The sequence below is a fragment of the Jaculus jaculus genome, chromosome 9, assembly GCF_020740685.1.
Source record: "Jaculus jaculus isolate mJacJac1 chromosome 9, mJacJac1.mat.Y.cur, whole genome shotgun sequence".
Taxonomy (NCBI): domain Eukaryota; kingdom Metazoa; phylum Chordata; class Mammalia; order Rodentia; family Dipodidae; genus Jaculus; species Jaculus jaculus.
In genome coordinates, this window is record NC_059110.1 from 108407819 (window position 1) to 108429040 (window position 21222).

General features: G+C 46.1%; 2 protein-coding genes across 3 annotated transcripts in view; one reads left to right on the forward strand and one right to left on the reverse strand.

Annotated features, from left to right (window-relative positions):
* Snf8 (SNF8 subunit of ESCRT-II) lies at nt 1–16562 on the forward strand. Of its 2 annotated transcripts, XM_045158086.1 has the most exons (8): nt 1–94; nt 391–441; nt 1849–1987; nt 3785–3889; nt 8528–8600; nt 14313–14454; nt 15203–15277; nt 16336–16562. In XM_045158086.1, exons 1-8 carry the CDS (start codon nt 41–43, stop codon nt 16471–16473), a joined length of 777 nt encoding a protein of 258 aa, XP_045014021.1. In that variant the 5' UTR covers nt 1–40; the 3' UTR covers nt 16474–16562. The 2 variants fall into 2 exon arrangements, with proteins under 2 accessions (XP_045014021.1, XP_045014022.1); XM_045158087.1 differs by lacking the exon at nt 3785–3889.
* Ube2z (ubiquitin conjugating enzyme E2 Z) overlaps nt 14568–21222 on the reverse strand; it is a 27560-nt gene continuing 20905 nt past the window's right edge. Inside the window, exon 7 of the mRNA XM_045158085.1 lies at nt 14568–20112. Within this exon, the coding sequence (XP_045014020.1) occupies nt 19942–20112 (171 nt within the window). The 3' untranslated portion in view covers nt 14568–19941. The remainder of the gene's footprint in view (nt 20113–21222) is intronic.

Genomic DNA, 21222 nt, shown 5'->3' on the forward strand with positions numbered 1-21222 from the left:
GGGTCCCGAGCGCCGGGCGGCCCGCGGGCCCGGGCTGGGGATGCACCGCCGCGGGGTGGGCGCCGGCGCCATCGCCAAGAAGAAGCTCGCCGAGGTGACGCACCCCGCCCCGTGCCCAGCCCGCCCCTGGCCCGCGAGACACCGAGTTCTCCCGGAGCGCGGTTCTCTCTCCCCCTGAAGTCGCCTCCCCGGGCGCATTCGAACGTCAGGCTCCCCAGACCCACCAGCCTCGCCGCTTTCGTTTCTCCAAATCTGATCATACGCGGAAGCCGTGGTTCTGCTCCCTTCCTCTTAACCGCCTTCTTGTACCAAATTATTGCAGATAGACCCGCCTCCCCCTCTCACAGTGAGCTCGCTCCCTCCACTCATGCTGGTCTCTTTGTCTGACAGGCCAAGTATAAGGAGCGAGGGACTGTCTTGGCAGAGGACCAGCTGGCCCAGGTGAGTGACTGGAAGTTCAGGAAGGATGACCAGACAGGTCTGATCCGCACACTTTTGATGTGTACAGATTGTTTAGATGGAGTTGAAAATACAGTGTCTGGGGCTGGAGAGAAGGCTTGGCGGTTAAGGCGCTGGACTGCCAAGCCTGAGGACTCATGATCGGACTCTCCAGGTCCCACATAAGCCACATGCCCAGTTGACTGGAAGCGGGCAAGATCGTGCATGCACACAAGGGGCGCACCCGCCTGGTGTTCTGTTGTACTCGCTGGAGGCCCTGGTGCGCGGGTTCTCTCACTCACTCACTCACTCTCACATAAAGAAAAAAAATAATAATAATAAAAGGAATCTGTTGGGTTTGCCTTAAAAATTTTGAAAAAAATAGTGTCTGACATACCTGCATTTTTGAGGTGCTGTGCCCTTTTAGGGTGATTTTCTAATAAAATTCTTTTGTATGGCTTTTTCAAGATAGAGTCTCAGTTTTAGCCCAGGCTGGCCTCAGATTCATAGCGGTCAGTTTCTCCCTTAACCTCCCAAGTTCTGGTATTAAAGATGGGCAACACCAAGCGTGCATTTTTTTTTTTTTTAAGTGTTGGGGAGATGGCTCAGGGATTAAGGTGCTTAGTTAAACAAAGCCTGTTGTTGACCTAGGTTAAATTCCTCAGCACCCATTTAAGGGTTGACACAAAGTGGTTCAAGCACTCATTTGCAGTGGCAAGAGACCCTGGCACACTCGTGTGTGCACGTGCACACATACACACATTCAGAAATAGATATATAGAGAGAAAAGGTACAGTAAAAAGCATAATGGGCCAGACGTGGTAGCACATGCTCTTAATCCCAGTATTCTGGCAGAAGTCAGAGGATCCCTGTGAATTTTAGGCCATTCTGAGACTACAGCGTGAATTCCAGGTCAGCCTGCGCTAGAATAAAACACTTCCTCAACAAAAAGAAAACAAGAGAGAGCTGGGTGTGATGGCTCACACCTTTAATCCCAGCACTCAGGAGGTAGAGGTAGGAGGATTGCTGAGAGTTAGAGGCCAGTTTGAGACTACATAGTGAATTCTGGGTCAGCCTGGGCTAGAAGGAGAGCCTGCCTCGAAAAACCACAAACAATAACAAGTGCCTAATGTTACAACTTGAAGGATACAGATATTTGGACTTTCCTATGCCATTGACCATTGTCTAAGGACTTTTTTGTTGTTTTGTTTTTTCAGGTAGGCCTCACTCTAGCACAGGGTGATTTGGAATTCACTCTGTAGTCTCAGGGTAGTCTCAAACTCAAGGAACGTCCTACTTCTGCCTCCCGAGTGCTGTGATCAAAAGTGTGCGCTACCACACCTGGCACAGGACTATTTTTGTTAGTTGATTTTCACCCAGGTTTCCCCAATCTCCTCATCCATTCAACAGATGTCAAAGCAGTTGGACATGTTCAAGACCAACCTGGAGGAATTTGCCAGCAAGCACAAACAGGAAATCCGGAAGAATCCCGAGTTCCGGGTGCAGTTCCAGGACATGTGTGCGACCATTGGGGTGGATCCTCTGGCCTGTAAGGAACTGTCTGTAGGGGTCTAGTGTCCTTGTAAGGCTCTTAACATCAGGTCACCTAGTTGTCATTACCATTCCTAGAGCATCGTGTCTGTGAGCCTGCAGGGAGATTCTGAGAATGTTGTATTGCAGGAACATCCAGTAGGATGCTGCATGCCCAGTCAGAGGGGGGAGGATGGAGAACCAGGACTGCAGGACAAGTAGCCTGTAGGCATTATCCTCTGGATAATCTATAGTACGCTGTTTTTGTGTTTGCTTTTCTAAGTAGGGTCTCACTCTAGCCCAGACTGACCAGGAATTCACTATGTAGTCTTAAGTTGGCCTTGAACTCACAGTGATCCTCCTACCTCTGCCTCCCAAGTGCTGCTGGCATTAAAGGCATTTGCCACCACGCCTGTCTTTTTTTTTTTTTGGTTTTTCGAGGTAGGGTCTCACTCTGGTCCAGGCTGACCTGGAATTAACTATGTAGTCTCAGAGTGGCCCGAACTCTCGGCGATCCTCCTACCTCTGCCTCCCAAGTGCTGGGATTAAAGGTGTGTGCTACCACACCCGGCAACCTGGCTTTTTTGTTTGTTTGTTTCAAGGCAGGGTCTCACTATAGCCCAGGCTGACCTGTAATTTACAATATAGTCTTAGGATGGCTTCAAACTCACAGCAATCCTCCTAATTCTGCCTCCTAAGTGCTGGGATTAAAGGGTGCATCACCACTCCAGGCTGTATGCTTCTTTTTTTAAAATTTTTTAAGTTGAAAAAATTTGTTTATTTATTTGAGAGTGACAGACAGAAAGAGGCAGATAGAGAAACGGCACCCCAGGGCCTCCAGCCACTGCAAAGGTACTTCAGACACTTGCGCCCCCCCCCCCCCATGTGCATCTGGCTAACTTGGTTCCTGGAGAATTGAGCCTCAAACTGGTGTCTTTAGGCTTCACAGGCAAGCGTTTAACCACTAAGCCATCTCTCCAGCCCTCTATGCCTCTTTTCTTTCTTTCTTTCTTTTTCTTTTTTTTTTTTTTTGGTTTTGAAGCCCAACAGACTAGCTTTTAAAAAAAATTTTAAATATTTTTATTTATTTATTCTTTTGACAGAGAAAGAGGCAGAGCAAGCAAGAGAGAGAATTGGGCACGCCAAGGCCTCTGACCACTCTTTTAAAAACAAACTTTTATTTCTTGGGGTGGGGGGGAGGGAGGGAGATAGAGAGAATGGGCACACCATGGTCTCCAGCTGCTGCACACGAACTTCAGATGCATGCAATAACTTGTGCATCTGGCTTACATAGGTCTTGGGGAATTGAACCTGGCTCCTTTGGCTTTATAGGCAAGTGTCTTAACTGCTAAGCCATCTCTCCAGCCCCCTGTTCTTCTTTTTTTCAAGGCAGAATCTCACTCTATCCCGGGCTGACCTGGAACTCACTCTGTAGTCCCAGGCTGTCCTCAAACTGACATCTGATTGTTCTACTTCTGCTTCCTGAGTGCGGCAATTAAAGGCATGTGTCACCCCACCAGGTTCTTTTTTCCTTTTGAGATAGTATCTCATGTAGCCCAAGGTGGCCTCAAACTCTCTTGTATCACCAAGGATGCTCTTGAGCTCCAGACCTTCTTGCTTCTACCTCTCAAGTGCTGGAATTACTGGTGTGCACCCTTGTATCATTATGCTTGGCTCCAAGGATCTTGAGTAGGAAGTACAACAGGGTTTAGGGTTAGGTGGGAAGCCTTCCCTCAGGATAGATATTTAATCCAGTCTTGAAAAATAAGGAATGAAAGTTAATGAATTACCTGGCTTTTGCTTTTCTGTCTTGTAGCTGGAAAAGGATTTTGGTCTGAGATGCTGGGTGTTGGGGACTTTTATTATGAGCTGGGCGTCCAGATTATTGAAGTGTGCCTGGCCCTGAAACACAGGAATGGAGGTAAGGGTGTCTGGTTCTTGTGGACTGGGTTTTGGAGTTTTTTGTGGTAGGGTCTCACTCTAGCTCAGGCTGACCTGGAATTCATTATGTACTGTTAGGGTGGCCTTGAACCTCTGCCTTCTGAGTGCTGGGATTAAAGGCATGTGCCACCACGCCCGGCTTGGAGCTTTTTTAAGGGGAACAAGCTTCAAAAGGTTGTCTTTTCCTGGCTATAGTGTGTAGACCTGCAGGGTCTGAGGTGCATCTTGCTGCTTCATGGGGTTGACTTCCATTGCAGGTCTCCCCAGCCCAGGGCAGATAGGAGGGAGTGGGAAGCAGGGCCTTGTCCTTTGTAATGCACTTAGTTTGGGCTATGGTTTCTCACTGTGACTTGTAGATCTGCCCATAGTGTCTGAGTTCCCTCAGACCTGATCATCTAGGGCTGGAGAGATGGCTCAGCAGTTAAAGGCACTTGATTGCAAAGTCTGGCAGCCCAGGTTGCATTCCCAGATCCCATGTAAAGCATGTGCACAAAGTGGCACATGCATCTGCAGTGGCGGGAGGCTCTGGTGCTTCCATACTCTCTCTCTAGTTCTTTCAAATAAATAGACGTTTTATTTATTTGAGAGAGAGAGTGCACATGTGCATGCATGTTAGGGCCTCCAGCCGCTGCATACCAATTCTAGACACCTGTACCACCTTCTACAGATGGCTTACATGGGTACTGGGGAGTTGAACCTGGGTCCTTGTCCATCACAGGCAAGATCCTTAATCACACAGCCATCTCTCCAGCTCTAGAAATTTTTTTTTTTTCAAGGTAGGGTCTCACTCTAGCCCAGGCTGACCTGGAATTCACTATGTAGTCTCAGGGTGGCCTCGAACTCATGGTGATCCTCCTACTGCTGCCTCCTGATTGCTGGGATTAAAGGTGTGCGCCACCATGCCCAGCTAGAAACTTTTTTTAAGTGCTTATGCACCGAAGTAAAAGCTGCAAGTCAAAAGTGAGAAACATCTTGCTACAAGAGACCCTGGCATGCTCATACATACATATACACACCCATAAGATACATACATACACACATATGCGTACATACATACTATATATATGTCTTGCCCAGCCTGATCTGGAATTCAGTATGTAGTCTCAGGTTGACCTTGAACTCACAACAGTTCTCCTACTCAGACTCGAGTGCTGGGATTAAAGGCATGTGCTATATCATGCATGACTGGCAATTACATGTATGTATGTATGTGTGTGTGTGTGTGGTATATATACACACATATTTTCAAATTATCTACTTTTATTATTGATAGCTTCTACAGTTATAGGCAATAAACCATAATAATTCCCTCCCCCCTTCACTTCCCCTTCACAACTCCACTCTCCATCATATCCCCTCCCTCTCTCAATCAGGCTCTCTTTTATTTTGATGTCATCATCTTTTCCTCCTATTATACTGGTCTTATGTAGGTGGTGCCAGGCATTGTGAGGTCATGGATATCCAGGCCATTTTGTGTCTAGAAGAGTGTATTGTAAGGAGCCCTACCCTTCCTTTGGCTCTTACATTCTTTTTACCATGTCTTCTGCAGTGGACCTTGAGCCTTAGAAGGTGTGATAGATAAAGATGTTTCAGTGCTGAGCACTCCTTTGTCATATCTTCTCAGCACTATGGGGTGTTTTTAGTCATCCCAAGGTCACTGCCATCTGAAAAGAGAAGCTTCTCTAACCAAGAGTGAGAGTAGCATTAATATATGAGTATGAACATTAAGAGAAGTGCTTACTAGGCAGTTTGGTGAGCATAATATATGCACTTAGCCAGACAGCAGCAGATGTTACACCCCTAGGGCTCATGACTACCCCTATTGTAGGTTTTCGCTATCAGGCATTATATTCCCTCCATTCCAATTAGAGAGCAGTTGGTTTCCCCCATAATGGACATGCCACTATTGCACCTATTGTTGGCTCATTTGGCCTGGCTGGCCAAATTTAAGGCTTGTAGTGTCCAGTGTTGTTTATCTCTACTGATGACTTATCTCTCTCCCATTGAAATGCATACAGTGTGTTTTTTTCCAGCTTTCTGTCAGGTGGTCTACAAGGAGGAGGTTTTTAGCTCAGCTCCAGCTTGATTTCTCAGTGGCCTTGCAGCCCAAGTATGTGGAATCTTTAGCAGTAGGGCCTTACCATCTATTCTGGTAGGAAACCAAGAGCCTTGGCAATGGCCTGTAATGTTTTGAGGGCATCAGGGACCTCCCTGACCAACAACTCACTGAAAGGTACCCTATCCCTGGCACTGAAAATTTTCTAATAACAATCTATGACTTCTGAATGCTCCCTTGTGCAAAAAAGGAGGTTTCCATATGACTTATTCGTACCCTCTTAGATTTTGATTAACCCTCCCACCACCTTCCATTAAAAAAAAATTTTTTTTAATGTCAGCTTTGTTTTTTATTATTTATTTATTTGAGAAGAGAACATGGATGTGCCAGGGCCTGCAGCTACTGCAAATGAACTCCAGATGCATGCATGCATCTTGTGCACCTGGCTTTACATGGGTACTCAGGAATTGAACCTGGGTCTTTAGGCTTCACAAGCTAATGCCTTAACCATTAACTTAACCTTAACTTAAGCAATCTCTGCAGCCCTAGAAATATTTTTTTTTAAAAAGCTGATCATCTGGCTAGGTGTGGTGATGCATGGTTTTAAAACCAGCACTTAGGAGGCAGAAGTAGGAGGATTGCCATGAAGTTAAGGCCACCCCAAAACTACATTTTGAATCAGCATGGGCTAGCATAAGACCCTACCTTGAACCCCCCCAAAAAAACCCAAAATAATAAAATAAATTATAAAATAAAAGTTAATCATCTGGCCAGGCCTAATGGGCATGTCTGTAATCCCAGTACTCGGAGGCTAAGGCAGGATCATGAACTGGAAGCCACCTTGGACTACACAGTAAATTTAAATCTACCTGGGTTACATAATAAGACCCTATCTCAATAAAACTAAACAAAACAAAGCTGGATGTGGTGGCACATACCTATAATCCTACTAGTACTTGGGACGTAAAGGCAGGAGGATCACAAAATCAAAGTCATGCTTGAGTATATAGTGATTCGAAGCTTGCCTAGGCTGAGAGACCCTGCCTCAAACAAAACAAAACCAAGCAAGTCGGCCATCTGGCAATACCATTTATATTTTATTTATTTATTTTATTGTTTTTTTTTTTTGTTTGTTTTGTTTTGTTTTCCAAGATAAGGTCTCTTTTAGCTCAGGCTGACTTGGAACTCAATCTGTAGTTCCAGGCTGGCCTCAAATTCGCAGCTGTCCTCCTGCCTCTGCCTCGCAAATGCTGAGATCAATGGCATATCACCATGCCCGACTTGATCTTCATAATCTTATTTTTAAAATTATTTTTATTTATTTACTTACTTATTTTTTGGTTTTTCAAGGTAGAGTCTCACTCTAGGTCAGGCTGACCTGGAATTCACTATGTAGTCTCAGGTTTGCCTCAAACTCATGGCAATCCTCCTACCTCTGCCTCCTGAGTGCTGGGATTAAAGGTGTGTGCCACCACGCCTGGCTCATAATAGCTTATTTTTATTTTTTAAATCATTTTATTTATTTATTAGAGATAGAGGGGTGGAGGGAAGAAAGGAGAGGGAGGGAGAGAGAAAGAGAGAATGGTGCCCAGGGTCTCTAGCCATTGCAAATGAACTCCAGATGCATGTGCCACCTTGTGCATTTGGCTTACGTGGGACCTGGAAAATCGAACCTGGATCCTTAGGCTTCCAAGGCAAGCACCTTTAATTGCTAAGCTCTCTCTCCAGCCCATGTTCTTAGATTTTTCTTAAGTCTCCTCTAGTGAAGGTCCCAACAAGGTTTCAGGCTTCATTTTTCATGATACAGCCAGTTATTTTAGGAGAGAGAGAGAAAAAAAAGTTCAGGAACCAGAATGTCTTTTGTTTTTATCTAGACTGTAAGGCCATCCATTTATTTCTGGTTATTACATCATACAGGTAATTTTTAAAAAATTGTTTTGTTTGTTTACATTTATTTATTTGAGAGAAAGAGGGGGAGGAAGGGAGGGAGAAAATGGGCACACCAGGGCTTCTAGCCACTGCAAATGAACTCCAGATGCATGTTCCCCATTGTACATCTGGCTTATGTGGGTCCTGGAGAATCGAGTCTGGACCCAGGGTCCTTAGGCTTCACAGTCAAGCACTTACCCGCTAAGACATCTCTTCAGCCCTGGTAATTTCTTTGGGTTTTTGTTGTTGTTGTTGTTTTGGTCTTTTTTTAAAAGAATGTTTTAGCCGGTCATGGTGGCACACACCTTTAAACCAACACTCGGGAGGCAGAGGTAGTAGGATCGTCGTGAGTTCCAGGCCACCCTGAGAATACATAGTGAATTCCAGGTCAGCCTGAGCTGGAGTGAGACCCTACCTTGAAAAACCTAAAAAAAAAAAAAAAAGTATTTTATTTGTTTAAGAGAGGGTGTGAGCACCAGGGCCTCTTGCCACTGTGTATCTGGCATTACGTGGGTATTGGGGAATCAAACTTGGGTCCTTAGGCTTTGCAAATAAATGCCTTAACCACTGACCCATCTCTCCAGCCCCATACAGGTAATTTCTTCATCTGCTTTCTGTCCCCTTCTCTAACAGGTCTGATAACACTGGAAGAGCTACATCAACAAGTGTTGAAAGGAAGGGGCAAGTTCGCTCAGGATGTTAGCCAGTAGGTCTTGCCTTCCAACCCATGGAGTACAGAAAGAACTCTTTCTTTTAAAAAATATCATTCATTTTCACATGCGTGCATGTGTGTGTGTGCCCCACATGTGTGTGCCAGTCTATTGCCACTTCACTACAAGTGAATACGAGGTGCTGCTACCACTCTTCCTCTAGCTTTGTGTGGGTGCTGGGGAATCGAACCTGGGTTGGCAGGCTTTGCAAGGAAGTGCCTTCAACTGCTCATCCAAAACCCCAGCAGTTGTTTTGGTTTTTTGTTTTGTTTTTGGAGGTAGGGTCTCACTCTAGTCCAGGCTGACCTGTAATTCACTATGTCATCTTAGACTGGCCTCAAAGTCATGGTAATCCTCCTATCTCTGCCTCCCGAGTATTGGGAATAAAAGCCTCTAGTACCAAACATGGCCTTTTTTTTTTTTTTTTTTTTAACTTTTTTGAGGTCTCACTGTTTCACTCTAACTCAGGCTGAACTAGAATTCACTATGTAGTCCCAGGCTGGCCTCAAACTCACAGGGATCCTCCTATCTCTGCTTCTTGAGTGTTGGGATTAAAGGCGTGCACCACCATGCCAGGCTTGCTGTGTATGTCTGTGTATGAGAGAGAGAGAAAGACTGGGTGTACCAGGGCTTTTAGCTACTGCAAACAAACTCCAAATATATGTGCAACTTTGTGCATCTGGCTTTATGTTGATATTGGAGAATTGAACCCTGGTCCTTTGCTTTGCAGGCAAGTGCCTTAACCAGTGAACTCTCTCCAGTACTTTTTTTTTTTTAATTTTTTGTTCATTTTTATTTATTTATTTGAGAGTGACAGAGAGAGAAAGAGGCAGATAGAGAGAGAGAGAGAGAATGGGTGCGCCAGCGCTTCCAGCCACTGCAAACGAACTGCAGATGCTGCACCCACCCCCTTGTGCATCTGGCTAACATGGGTCCTGGGGAATCGAGCCTTGAACCAGGGTCCTTAGGCTTCATAGGCAAGTGCTTAATTGCTAAACCATCTCTTCAGTCCCAGTACTCTTTTTAATGATGAGACAGTGTCTCATGTAGCATAGGTATGGCTCCAAATTTACTAGATACTTATGTATTTGTTCATTTATTTATTATTATTTATTAAAATATGTATTTTGAAGGTACGGTCTTGCTTTAGCCCAGGCTGACCTGAAATTCAGTATGTAGTCTCAAGGTGGCCCTGAATTCATGACTATCCTCCTACGTGCTTGGATTAAAGGCGCACACCACCATGTCTGGCTTTGTAAAAATTTTTTGTTTATTTATTTATTTATTTATTTTTTTAAATTTATTTATTTGAGAGCTACAGACACAGAGAGAAAGACAGATAGAGGGAGAGAGAGAGAATGGGCGCGCCAGGGCTTCCAGCCTCTGCAAACGAACTCCAGACACGTGCGCCCCCTTGTGCATCTGGCTAACTTGGGACCTGGGGAACCGAGCCTCGAACCGAGGTCCATAGGTTTCACAGGCAAGTGCTTAACCGCTAAGCCATCTCTCCAGCCCTGTTTATTTATTTTTATTACGGCCAGGCATGGTGGTGCATGCCTTTAATCCCAGCACTGGGGAGGCAGAGGTAGGAGGATCACCATGAATTCAAGGCCACTCTGAGATAACATAGTGAATTCCAGGTCAGCTTGAGCTGGAGTGAGACCCTACCTCAAAAAACAAATTTTTTTTTTTTTTTAATTTGTTAAGAGAGAAAAGCAGGGGGAGAAAGAAGCAGAAAGAGAATGGGCACATCAGGGCCTTCAGCCACTGCAAGTGAACTACAGACACATGTGCCGCCTTGTCCATCTGGCATACCTGGGTATTAAGGAATGAAACCTGGGCCTTTAGGCTTCCCAGATAAGCACCCTAACCACCAAGCCATCTCTTCAGCCCTCATTTATTTATCTGAAAGAAAAAAAATAAGAGCGGGAGGGAAAGAGTATGGGTTTGCTAGGGCTTCCTGCCACTGTAGTTGAACTCCAGACGCATGCACCACCCTATACATGTGTCTTTATGTGGGTACTTGGTATACAAACCTGGGCCATCAGGCTTGCAAGCAAGTACCTTAACCACTAGCCCATTTCTCAAGCCCCCTTCCTTCCTTCCTTTCTTTTTTTTTTATAACTCTTATTATTTTTTAAAATTTATTTGACTGAGAAAAAGGGGGGGGGGAGACAGAGAATGGGTGTGCCAGGGCTCTAGCCACTGCAGAGGAATTCAAGACACGTGCACCTCCTTCTGCGTCTGGCTTACATGGTTCCTGGAGAATTGAACCTGGGTCCTTTGGCTTTGCAGACAAATGCCTTAACTGTTAAGCCATCTCTCTAGCCTTCTTTCTTTCTTTATTAGAGATAGAGAGGGGGAGAGAGACAGAGAGAAAATGGGTGCATCAAGGCCTCCAGCCATTGCAAACAAACTCCAGATGCATGCATGCGCCACCATGTGCATCTTGCTTATGTGGCATCTAAAGAATAGAACTGGAATCTTTTGGCTTTGCAGACAGACACCTTAACTGTTAAGCCATCTCTCCAGCCCCACCTTTCCTTTCGTATTTTCTTTCTTTCTTCCTTTCTTTCTTTTTTTTTTGTTCTCATGCTGATCTGGATATCATTATGTAGTTCCAGGCTGGCCTTGATTTTATAGCAATCTTCCTACCTCTGCCTCCTGAGTGCTGGGATTAAAAGCGTGCACCACAGCTCCCAGCTCCCTCCCTCTCTTCCTTTCCTCCTTTCCTTTTCTTTCCTTTCCTTTCCCTTTCTCCTTCCCTTTCCCTTTCCTTCTTCTTTCTTTTTCCTGAGGTAGGGTCTCAGTGTAGCCAGGATGACCTGGAATTCACTTTGTAGTCTCAGGGTGGCCTTGAATTTACAGTGATCCTTCTAGCTCTTGAGTGCTAGAATTAAAGGCGTGTACCATGACACCCGGCTCTGTTGGAATTTTTCTTTCTTTTTTTTCTTTTTTAATTTTTATTAACATTGTCCGTGATTATAAAATATATCTCTGTTGGAAATTTTTTAGACAAGATCTTGCTGTGTAGTTCTAGCTGGCCTTTAAAACTCTGTGCAGCCAGACCTCAAATTTTTATTTTATTATTATTTTTATTAACTTCCATGATTGTAAACAATATCCCATGGTAATGCCCTCTCTCCCCCAATTCCCCTTTGAAACTTCATTCTCCATCATATCCCCTCCCCCTCTCAGTTAGTCTCTCTTTTATTTTGATGTCATGATCTTTTCCTCCTCTTATGATGGTCTTGTGTGGGAAGTGTCAGGCACTGTGAGGTCATGGATATCCAGGCCATTTTGTGTCTGAAGGAACACATTGTAAGGAGTCCTATCCTTCCTTTGCCTCTTACATTCTTTCCACCACCTCTTCCACAATGGACCCTGAACCGTGGAAGGTGTGATAGAGATAATACAGTGCCGAGCACTTCTCTGTCACTTCTTCCCAACAGTGTTATGCCTTCTGAGTCATCCCAAGGTCACTGCCATCTGAAAAGAAAAGGTTCTCTACTAAAAATGAGAGTAGCATTAATATGTGGGTATGAACATTAAGAGAAGTGCTGACTGGGCAGTTTGATGATCATAGTATATACATTTACCCAAACAGCAGCAGATGTTACGCCCCTATGACATCCAATCAAATTTTTCTTGTTTTGTTTTTTGAGGTAGGGACTTCCTAGTTCAGGCTGACCTGGAATTCACTTTGTAGTCTCAGGGTGGCCTCGAACTCACAGGATCCTCCTATCTCTGCCTCCTGAGTGCTGTGATTAAAGGCATGTGCCACCACGCCCAGCTTCAAATCAAATTTTTGATCCTCCTACTTAAGCCTCAAGTAGATGGGCTTACAGGCATGTCATCACACCCCATATTATTTTATTTTTTGCATGTGTGGAGTGTGTGTTCTATGCATGTTTGCACAGATACGTGTTCCTTTTTTTTTGAAGTAGCGTCTCTATCCCAGGCTGACCTGGAATTCAGTATGGAGTCTCAGGGTGGCTAAGAACTCACGGAATCCTCCTACCTCTGCCTCCCTAGTGCTGGGATTAAAGGTGTGCGCCACCACGCCTGGCAGATATGCGTTCCTTTGTATACACACAGAAGCCAGAGGTCGGGTGTCCTCTATTGCTCATCCTCATAGTTCTTTGAGATGGAGTTTTCCCAAGCACCAGGGATTTTCCTCCAGTCTCCTTACCCTACAAGACTGGGATTACAGACCTGGTTACACTCAGATGTTTATGGGGTCCTGGGGAACTGAACTCAGGAAGTCTGAAGCCCTGTTTCTTGTGGCAAGTTTTCTTACCTGCTGAGCCGTCTATCCATCCTCTTTCTTTTGTTCTCTAAAACTTTTTAAATTTTCCAACTTCCACTCCATCTCCAACATATGTAGTGAATTCCATGTCAGCCTGGGCTAGAGCCAGTTCCTTCCTCAAAAAGCAAACAACCAAACAAAAAAAGAGGCTGAGGCCCGAAGATCATAAATTGGAGGCTAGCTTGAGTTATATAGTGAGACCCTGTCTCAAAAAACCAAAAGAGCTGGGCATGGTGGCACACACCGTTAATCTCAGCACTTGGAAGGCAGAGGTAGGAGGATCATGGTGAGTTCAAGGCTACCCTGAGACTATATATTGAATACCAGGTCAGCCTGTACTAGAGTAAGAGACTGCCTCAAAAGAAAAAAAGGGCAGAGAAACAAAGAGGGTAGGGGTGAAGCTCAGTGGCAAAATGCATGTGTTGCATGTTTGAAGTCTTGAGTCTTATACTTAGCGTTGATTAAAGCAAGAAGAAAAAAATTGAAGAAAACCAACTCATTTTTCAAGGAAGTATTTAGTATTTTTCTCCTGTACTTATTTGGCCAAGGAGTAAGTGCCTAGATAAGGAGGGGATGATGGCGCATAAATTGGCTCTGATTGACCAGAGCTTCAATATGTAAGTCCAAGTTGAGAAAGTATGGAACCCCCAAGAAGCTAGCACACCATGTTAGGGTGAAAACCTGGGATGTTCAGAAAGAAATAACAAAGATTTCTGCCATAAGGGCTGGGGCTGTGATCCATTTGCCAAATGCTTACATAGCACGTAGGAAGCCCTGAGTTCCATCCCAGCATTTCATGACCTGGGAGTGGTGGCACATGTTTATAATCCCTGTCAAGACAAAAACTAGACAAAGAAATTCCCAGCCATCCTTGTTACACAGTCACTTTTGGGAAAAGAGGATAAGCTACTGTGTTTGAAACCTCAAGGGCATTGGAAAAGCAGTCCAATTGTGGAAGTCTTCCCTGATGGGGAGAGTGAGTCTCAGTATGTATACTGTCTGTGTGATCTGTCACATTGACCTGTTGGTTTTTTTCTCTGAGTTATTGCCAATGAGTCAGAAAATTTGGCCATGCTGGGTGGAATTTCTAAGTGGCAGTAATCAGCAGATGGCCCCTTGAGTTTGGACAAGCTTTCTGTGGTTTGCTGCAGTTCATGACTGTTGCTCACTTATCCACATTTCTTAACGGGCTGCTGTCTGGTTGTTGTTGAGAACATCACCAAAGGCCTGTCCTCTGTCCCAAGTGTCCTGAGGACTGAAACCCAGGGCCTTGGGCGTGCCAGGCAAGCACTCTTCCAGCCGAGCTACATCTCCATTCCTATTTGGCCCTCTACTCGTTCATGTAGTGGAGTGTCAGATCTGAGCGGCCAGGATTTCTAAGGTGTTCTCCTCACTTCAGAGACGACCTAATCAGGGCCATCAAGAAGCTAAAAGCACTGGGTACTGGCTTCGGCATCATCCCTGTGGGCGGCACTTACCTCATCCAGTCTGTTCCAGCTGAGCTCAACATGGATCACACCGTGGTGCTGCAGCTAGCAGAGGTAGGAGTGTGCCTTCAAGGGAACGCGAGGGCCAGTCTGGGAGGGATCCACCAGCTCCTTCCCTGGGCTCAGGGCTTCTGTGGAGACTGTTTTGTGGATGAACTACTCAGGCCTGAGCTCATTCAGCAGACTTTTATTGAGCAGCTACAGCACAAAGCCCAGGGCGAGGCTGTGGGACACAGAGGTGGGTGATACAGTCCCTGCCCTCTAGGAGCTTACATTCTTGTCAGGTAGACAGGTACGCAGACAACTATTTCGTGGAGTGGACAGTCTCTGTCAAACCATTTGCCATCCCCCCTCCCTCAGCATACCTGATGCTTACACCTTCTCCAGGACTCCCATCCCAATGTCTTAGGGAAATTGGTCTCAGTTCTGTGATGTAAAGCAAAACTGCTGAGGGGTGTTAAGAGGATGGGTTGGGCAATGGCTGCCTGTTTAAATATTCTGATGTTTATCACTATCCCCATTCTTCCCGCCAAGTGACCATGCTGAATCTTCTCTTGGCATAGCGTTCCCTGTGGAAATCTAACTTGGTATCTTAAAATTGAGCCCACCAAACTGTCTTCCATCACCTTGAAAGTCATTTCTCTCTTCTGGAACCTTACACATTCTTTCCTGTGCTCTCACACCTGGCCAGCCAGGAGAAGCTCTTCCTGTCCGGATAAATGTGATGCTTCTCAGCAGGTGCTGGGCTCTATGGAATGCATGTACACTTAACTGACTTAGTCCCCATTCCTCCTCCCTCCAGAAAAATGGGTACGTGACTGTCAGTGAAATCCAAGCCAGTCTCAAATGGGAGACCGAGCGAGCGCGGCAAGTGCTGGTATGTGATTGAAAAGTCCAGAAAAGGTGGGCTCATGGTTGGGCAGAGGTGGATTTCACACAGACACTTGCTTTAACCAAGATTGTTGCTTCATGGTCTGGAGAAATGGCTTAGTGGTTAAGGCATTTGTGTACGAAGCCAAAGGACCTAGGTTCAGTTCCCCAAGACCCATGTAAGCCAGATGCACAAGGTGGCGTATGTGTCTCGAGTTCATTTACAGTGGCTGAAGGCCCTGATGTGCCCATTCTCTCTCTCTATCATCTGCCTCTTTCTCTGTAATAAATAACTTAAAAAAAAAAAAAAAGGATTGCTACTTTTACACTACGAACAAGCCCAGCATTTCTTTGTGGTTGGCACTGAGAAGCAGAACTTAACTTGAGGCAGACCTCTGAGCCTGGCATGCATGGAATGCCAGCTGCCTGTTTCTGGGGAGCCACCTATACCAGCTTACCCTCCTGGACACACAGACCCTGTCCTGGGCTGCTGGTCCAGGCTTAATATAGTTGTATTGGAAGTAACAGCAGAGTGAGGGCAGTTAGTAACACCTGTCACTATATACTCACAGTACATATCATATGGTGTATAGTTGTATACAGACTTGTACTGGTGAAGGGCTGGTGGTGTGAAGAGGAACATAATGTCTGACTGACAGTAGTGGACAGACACAGCTCATCTTGACGGAGGCCATTCTAGTATAAATATGGTCTTTCTCACTTGTTTCCAGCAAATTTTCAGCCAGCCACAGTGGTCTCAGCTTTGTTCCAGAGAGAGGGGCAGTTATTTACTCAAGGCCATACTGCAACTGCTATTGTAGCAGAGTGTTTTTCCTCTTCTCATTCTGTCCCCCAGCCCTGGCCTTACCTCTCCTCCCTAAGCAGGACAAGGTGAAGAAAGGCATGCTTGTACCTCAGGCCGAGGCCAATAGATCCTGTTTGGTTATGTAAACAGACTTGAAGGCATATGTAGGTTGTCAGAAAACCTCTCAGAAGCCAAAGTAGATTTGGGGGTTGCCATACTTAAAACTTCTTTCTGAAATCAGTCTTAACTCTTTCCTCCAGGAACACCTGCTGAAAGAAGGGCTGGCCTGGCTAGACCTGCAGGCCCCAGGGGAGGCCCACTACTGGCTACCAGCTCTCTTCACGGACCTCTACTCCCAGGAAATCACAGCCGAGGAGGCCAGAGAAGCCCTCCCCTGACTGTGTGTGTGGGGGGAACGTGTTGACAAATAAACGTGGACAACTTTTGTTTATAAAAAGAGAAAAGAAGTCCATGTTTTGCTTCCTTCCCCCAGTGTTTTATTTTTTTGGGAGTGCCTTCACATTGCTTGTTTAGAAGGAAGAAGCCTCATTTATCCAGGAAGAATTGCCTGAGTAACAGCACATAAAATGACTTGCACAAATGTCTACAAGGTCACAGAGATGTTGGGCCCAGAACTGATTTTAAAATATTTGCCAGTAGGTAGAGTGCACGTGTACACGAGCCAGGGCCACTTGCCGCTACACACTGTAGGCTCGTGTATCGCTTTGTGCATCTGACTGTACATGGATACTGGGGAATTAAACCTAGGCTTGTAGGCTTTGCAAACAAGCACAACTACTGAGCCATCTTTCCAGTCCAAGGGCCTAGTCTTTCTGTAGCTAAAGCAAATTACAACTTTGTTAATTCGAATTTTTCCCTAATGCCATATGACTTGGCATACCAGCAGACCCAGACTATAATGGGCCTGTACTAAGTTACCCTGATTTGTCTCTTCCAGTGTAATCTGCAGGTGTTAGAACAGACTACAGTAAAGAAACTGATAATGTTAGATGGAGGGAAACAAGCAATGAAATTGGAGAATCAAAAGTGAATGGTAATTTTTCAAGATACAGTTCTAGCCAGGTTTCACTAGGTAGACTCAGGCTGGCCTTGAGCTCATAGCCATCCTTACCTCACCCTCCTGTGTCCTGGTAGTGCACCAGCACACCACATCCTGTGTGAACACCATTGTGTTCCTCACATGCCTCTAGCTCTTGCCCCTAGACTAACCCCAGGCCTCTAGGCTCAGTGGTAAAGGGAACGATACTGAATACTTGTCCTGTAGTGCATACACTACCACGTAGTCTGGCACATCACGCTAAACAGCTGTCCTCAACAGGCCGTGAGTCCACCTCCCCATCACTGCCTTGCATAGTAGATTGGCAGGACATAAGGCATAGACATTTCCTTCTACACATGTGGTCAGCCAAGAGGAATAAAGCAGTGAGGGGATGATGGGGCAGTGTTCATGGTCTAAATGCCGACTTCAGAGTGTGGTGGCACAGGAGGATTGCTGTGAGTTCAAGGACATCCTGAGACTACCTAGTAGTCAGCCTGGGCTGGAGTGAGATCCTACCTTGAAAAACCAAAAATAGTAAATGCTGACTTCATAGTGCAGATAACTGGAATCCAGGGTTCTCCACTTACACCCCTCACAGATGTAGCCTAGGCATACCTCTACCTCCACCTGCCCTCACAAGACATGTTTACATCAAAGCTTCGCTAGAGGGTCAGTTGTTCCTACCAGAGCTGCAGCCTCCATTTTGAAACAGTGGAAAACGAGCCATCAACAGCGCTGTCCTCTGCTGAGGCCCAATGCTTCACTTCCAGACAACTGCCAAGCCTTGCCAGTGGACAGGTCCAGACCCAGGTGCAGTGTGGCTTGAGGTGTTTCTTTTTTTTTGTATTTTAGGGAGGAGAGAAGTGGCATGGCAGAACCTCAGCCACTGCAATCCAATGCCACACACTCGTGCCACCTAGTGGGCATGTGCCATCTTGCACTTGCCTCATCTTTGTGTATCTGGCCAGTGTAGGGTCTGGAGTTGAACAGGGTTCCTTAGGCTTCGCAGGCAAATGCCTTAACCATGGAACCATCTCTTCAGCCCGATTGCAGCTTTCTTTATGGAAACCCTCCCACACCCATAGGAGCTTCCTTCTGCCAAAACAAACTTTATTGCACCAAAAAGGAAAAAAAAAAAAAAACTTCATTATGTACAGTCAGATATAAAGACAACTCTTTGACTCCTGTGCATATATTTCCTCAATTTAAGATTAGGGCATAAAAGTCAGGCTCTGTGCCAGACATACTCTGCCCCAGGGCAGGGCCAAGGAGAAGATTGTCACTTGAAAGTGGGAACACTTAAATGAGTGGCAAAAAACACTGGACCCACAGACCAAGGGCATTCTTCTCCGCCCTGGACTTGCTCTGGAAATGGAAGAGGAAAAATGGAACAGGGTTCCTGCTTTGAGTCTCGATGGCAAAAGAGACAGCCTTCAGGTATCCAAGATAAAATTCCCTGTGTACAGCTTCAAGCCCTCCCAAAGTAGGAGGTTCCTCTTTGTGCCCTAATCCCCTCCCCCAGTCCCTCCAGGGGATTCCCATGATCCACAAGTCAGAGAACTTTGTAGCAGCGGACAGGATAGGTACTCTCCCTTCCGCAGGGCTGGGGGCCTGCAAGGTAGTTCACCACATACCCACTGGCAGCCAGAACAGCTAATTCTGGAATGGGGAGAACAGCAACTGATTCCCTTGACACCCAGTACCATGGGGGCACTGAAAGCACATTTCCCTGATCCAACCAGCAAAAGGACAGAAGCAAAGCAAACACCTGTCAGCTGGTGACAGAAAGCAACCCCAACAGGCAGGAAGAGGGAGAAGTCTCTAGTCTCTGCCCTAATCCCCTTCTGCCATTGGCTGCTCTACAAATCCCTCCCCCTGGGGGGGGGGCTTAGGAGGCGAGTGGGGGGGGGAGATGAAAATACATGAGGACTGGCAAACAAAATAAGGACTAGCATCAATTTCCCCACCCCTATAAGAAATACCCCCATTGACTAGTGCTCAGGAAAATCTGTAAATCTATTTTATGTAGTGGCTTGAATCCCATACACACTGCAGCTGCCTGTGCTGGGAACTTTTCAAATCACTGATTGTGGGAATACAGTTTGCAGCTTCTTCTGGTGCCTGTGCAGGACTCACCAAGACCTGGGTTCAGTCCCACTCTGGTTTACCTCTGTCCAAAACCTAAAACACTGAGGGAGGAAATGGGGGGAGGGTAGGGAAGAAAGGTGCTCAGGTGCTAGGTAAAGCTTACTGATCAGCAGCCTAGACTCCACCACTGTTCCTTCTCTTTGGTCTGTCTAGAACAGTGACTATAAATTAGGAAAAAGAAAGTTATGCTGGCCTGTGGGAAATAATGGAGGAGGCAGGGAGGAAAAGGGCATTGAGGAAGCCCTGCTTCAAGACTGAAGACAAACGTAACTACCCAGACTGCTTGTGTCACAGACAGCCCCACCCACCCCAAGCTCCCAGGTACCCCTAAACCACCTCAGCACGCCCCTCTTGGAACATGGTGTCTTCTTCTATCCCTAAGGGCTGGCCCTGCAGAGGTGTGTTGGTTGTTTAGCTTTGCCAGAGGCATCTTGCACCAGGTGCTCCTGCAAAGGAACCTTGGCCCCTTCATCCGGGATACTTCAGCGCCAAGGTCAGACTGGGAACAGCCCCACTCCCACACCCCAGGAAACAAGCTTGCTTGCTTCTGGCCATCTTGCAGGATGCTGTCACATCTGGAGGGAGATACACAGCGCCTCTCCATCCTTGGGGTGGGGGAAGGGACTCTTGTGTGGGGGGAGGGGCGAAGGAGCAGGGTCTAAACCCGCAGGCTCCCGTGCAGGTCAGTCTCTGTCCCAGATGAGCTGCTATCAGAGTCCATTTCAGCATTCTCATTATGGAGCCTCTCCAGCACTTTCTGCCGAATTAATCCCAGGCGCATCAACAGGGACTGGTAGTCAAAATGGCCTCGCTTCTCTCCAAAAGGGTCCTGTGGTAAAAGCAGATAAGGAGATGGAAGATTCAAGACTGGTTCAGTTTAGCAGCTTTGGACCCATGTGAAATGCAAGCTCATCTTATGGGCAGTGGAGGTACAGGAATACAGAGTGCAGTGTAGGTATCCCCAAATGCCACAGGTCAAGCTTGGGTTGATGGTTAAGTATTGTTTGGAGGCACTTGCTTGCAAAGGCTGCTGGCTAGGGTTCAATTCCCTATACCCTGAAGAGGCCCTGGTGTGTCCACATTCTTTCTCTCCCTTGCAAATAAAAAATTATGTTTGTGTTCTTCAATGTTAAGCTACTATGTAGAAGGGACATGGGAGACATTCTATGAGACATAAGGGGATCACTTTTGTAGAATAATTATAGTCTGTGAGACTTCTGAATTTCTAAGATAATGGAAGGAGAGAAATTCAAAACCACCACTGCAATCATGGCTCAGCAGTTAAGGCACTTGCCTGCAGAGCCAAACAACCCAAGTTTGATTGTCCAGTACCAAAGTAAAGTCAGATACAATGTGGCACATGCACGTGGTGTCTGTTGGCAGCAGCTAGAGGCAAGCTCATTCTCTGTCTCTCTCCTATATCTACTTGCAAATATTTAAAATTTATTTATTTATTTATTTTTAAACGTAGGGTCTCATTCCAGCCAGGCTGGGCTAGCACTCACTCTGTAGTCCCAGGCTGGCATGAAATCCCAGGGATCCTCCTACCTCAGCCTCCTGAGTTCTGGGACTAAAGGGGTGTACCACTACTCCTGGTCTCACTTGCTTTTTAAGTTTATTCGTTATTATTTGCAAACAGGCAGAGCATGGGCAGGCCAGGCCTCCTGCCACTGCAGACTCCAGTGCTGCTGCCACACTGTGCATCTGCGTGCGCATTACGTGCTACTGGAGATGGAACCTGGGCCATCTGACTTGCAAGCAAGCATCTTAACCACTAAACCATCTCTCCAGCCTTATCCTTCTCTATTTCTTGTCCTCACAGAGAAACTCTGCTTGTCTAAAATCACAGGCAGATCTAGAATGCAGGAGTGCTGACATCTACTTAAGTGGTTCTGAGGAACACTCCAGTGCCACCTACCCTTAGACCATGTTCTAGATC

Excerpts from the sequence above, each read along its gene's own strand:
- Snf8 (XM_045158086.1), top strand. The coding sequence starts at position 41 with ATGCACCGCCGCGGGGTGGGCGCCGGCGCCATCGCCAAGAAGAAGCTC. Across the intron at positions 1,988-3,784 it reads TGGGGTGGATCCTCTGGCCT|CTGGAAAAGGATTTTGGTCT; the intron begins GTAAGGAACTGT and ends TCTGTCTTGTAG. Across the intron at positions 14,455-15,202 it reads TGGTGCTGCAGCTAGCAGAG|AAAAATGGGTACGTGACTGT; the intron begins GTAGGAGTGTGC and ends TCCTCCCTCCAG.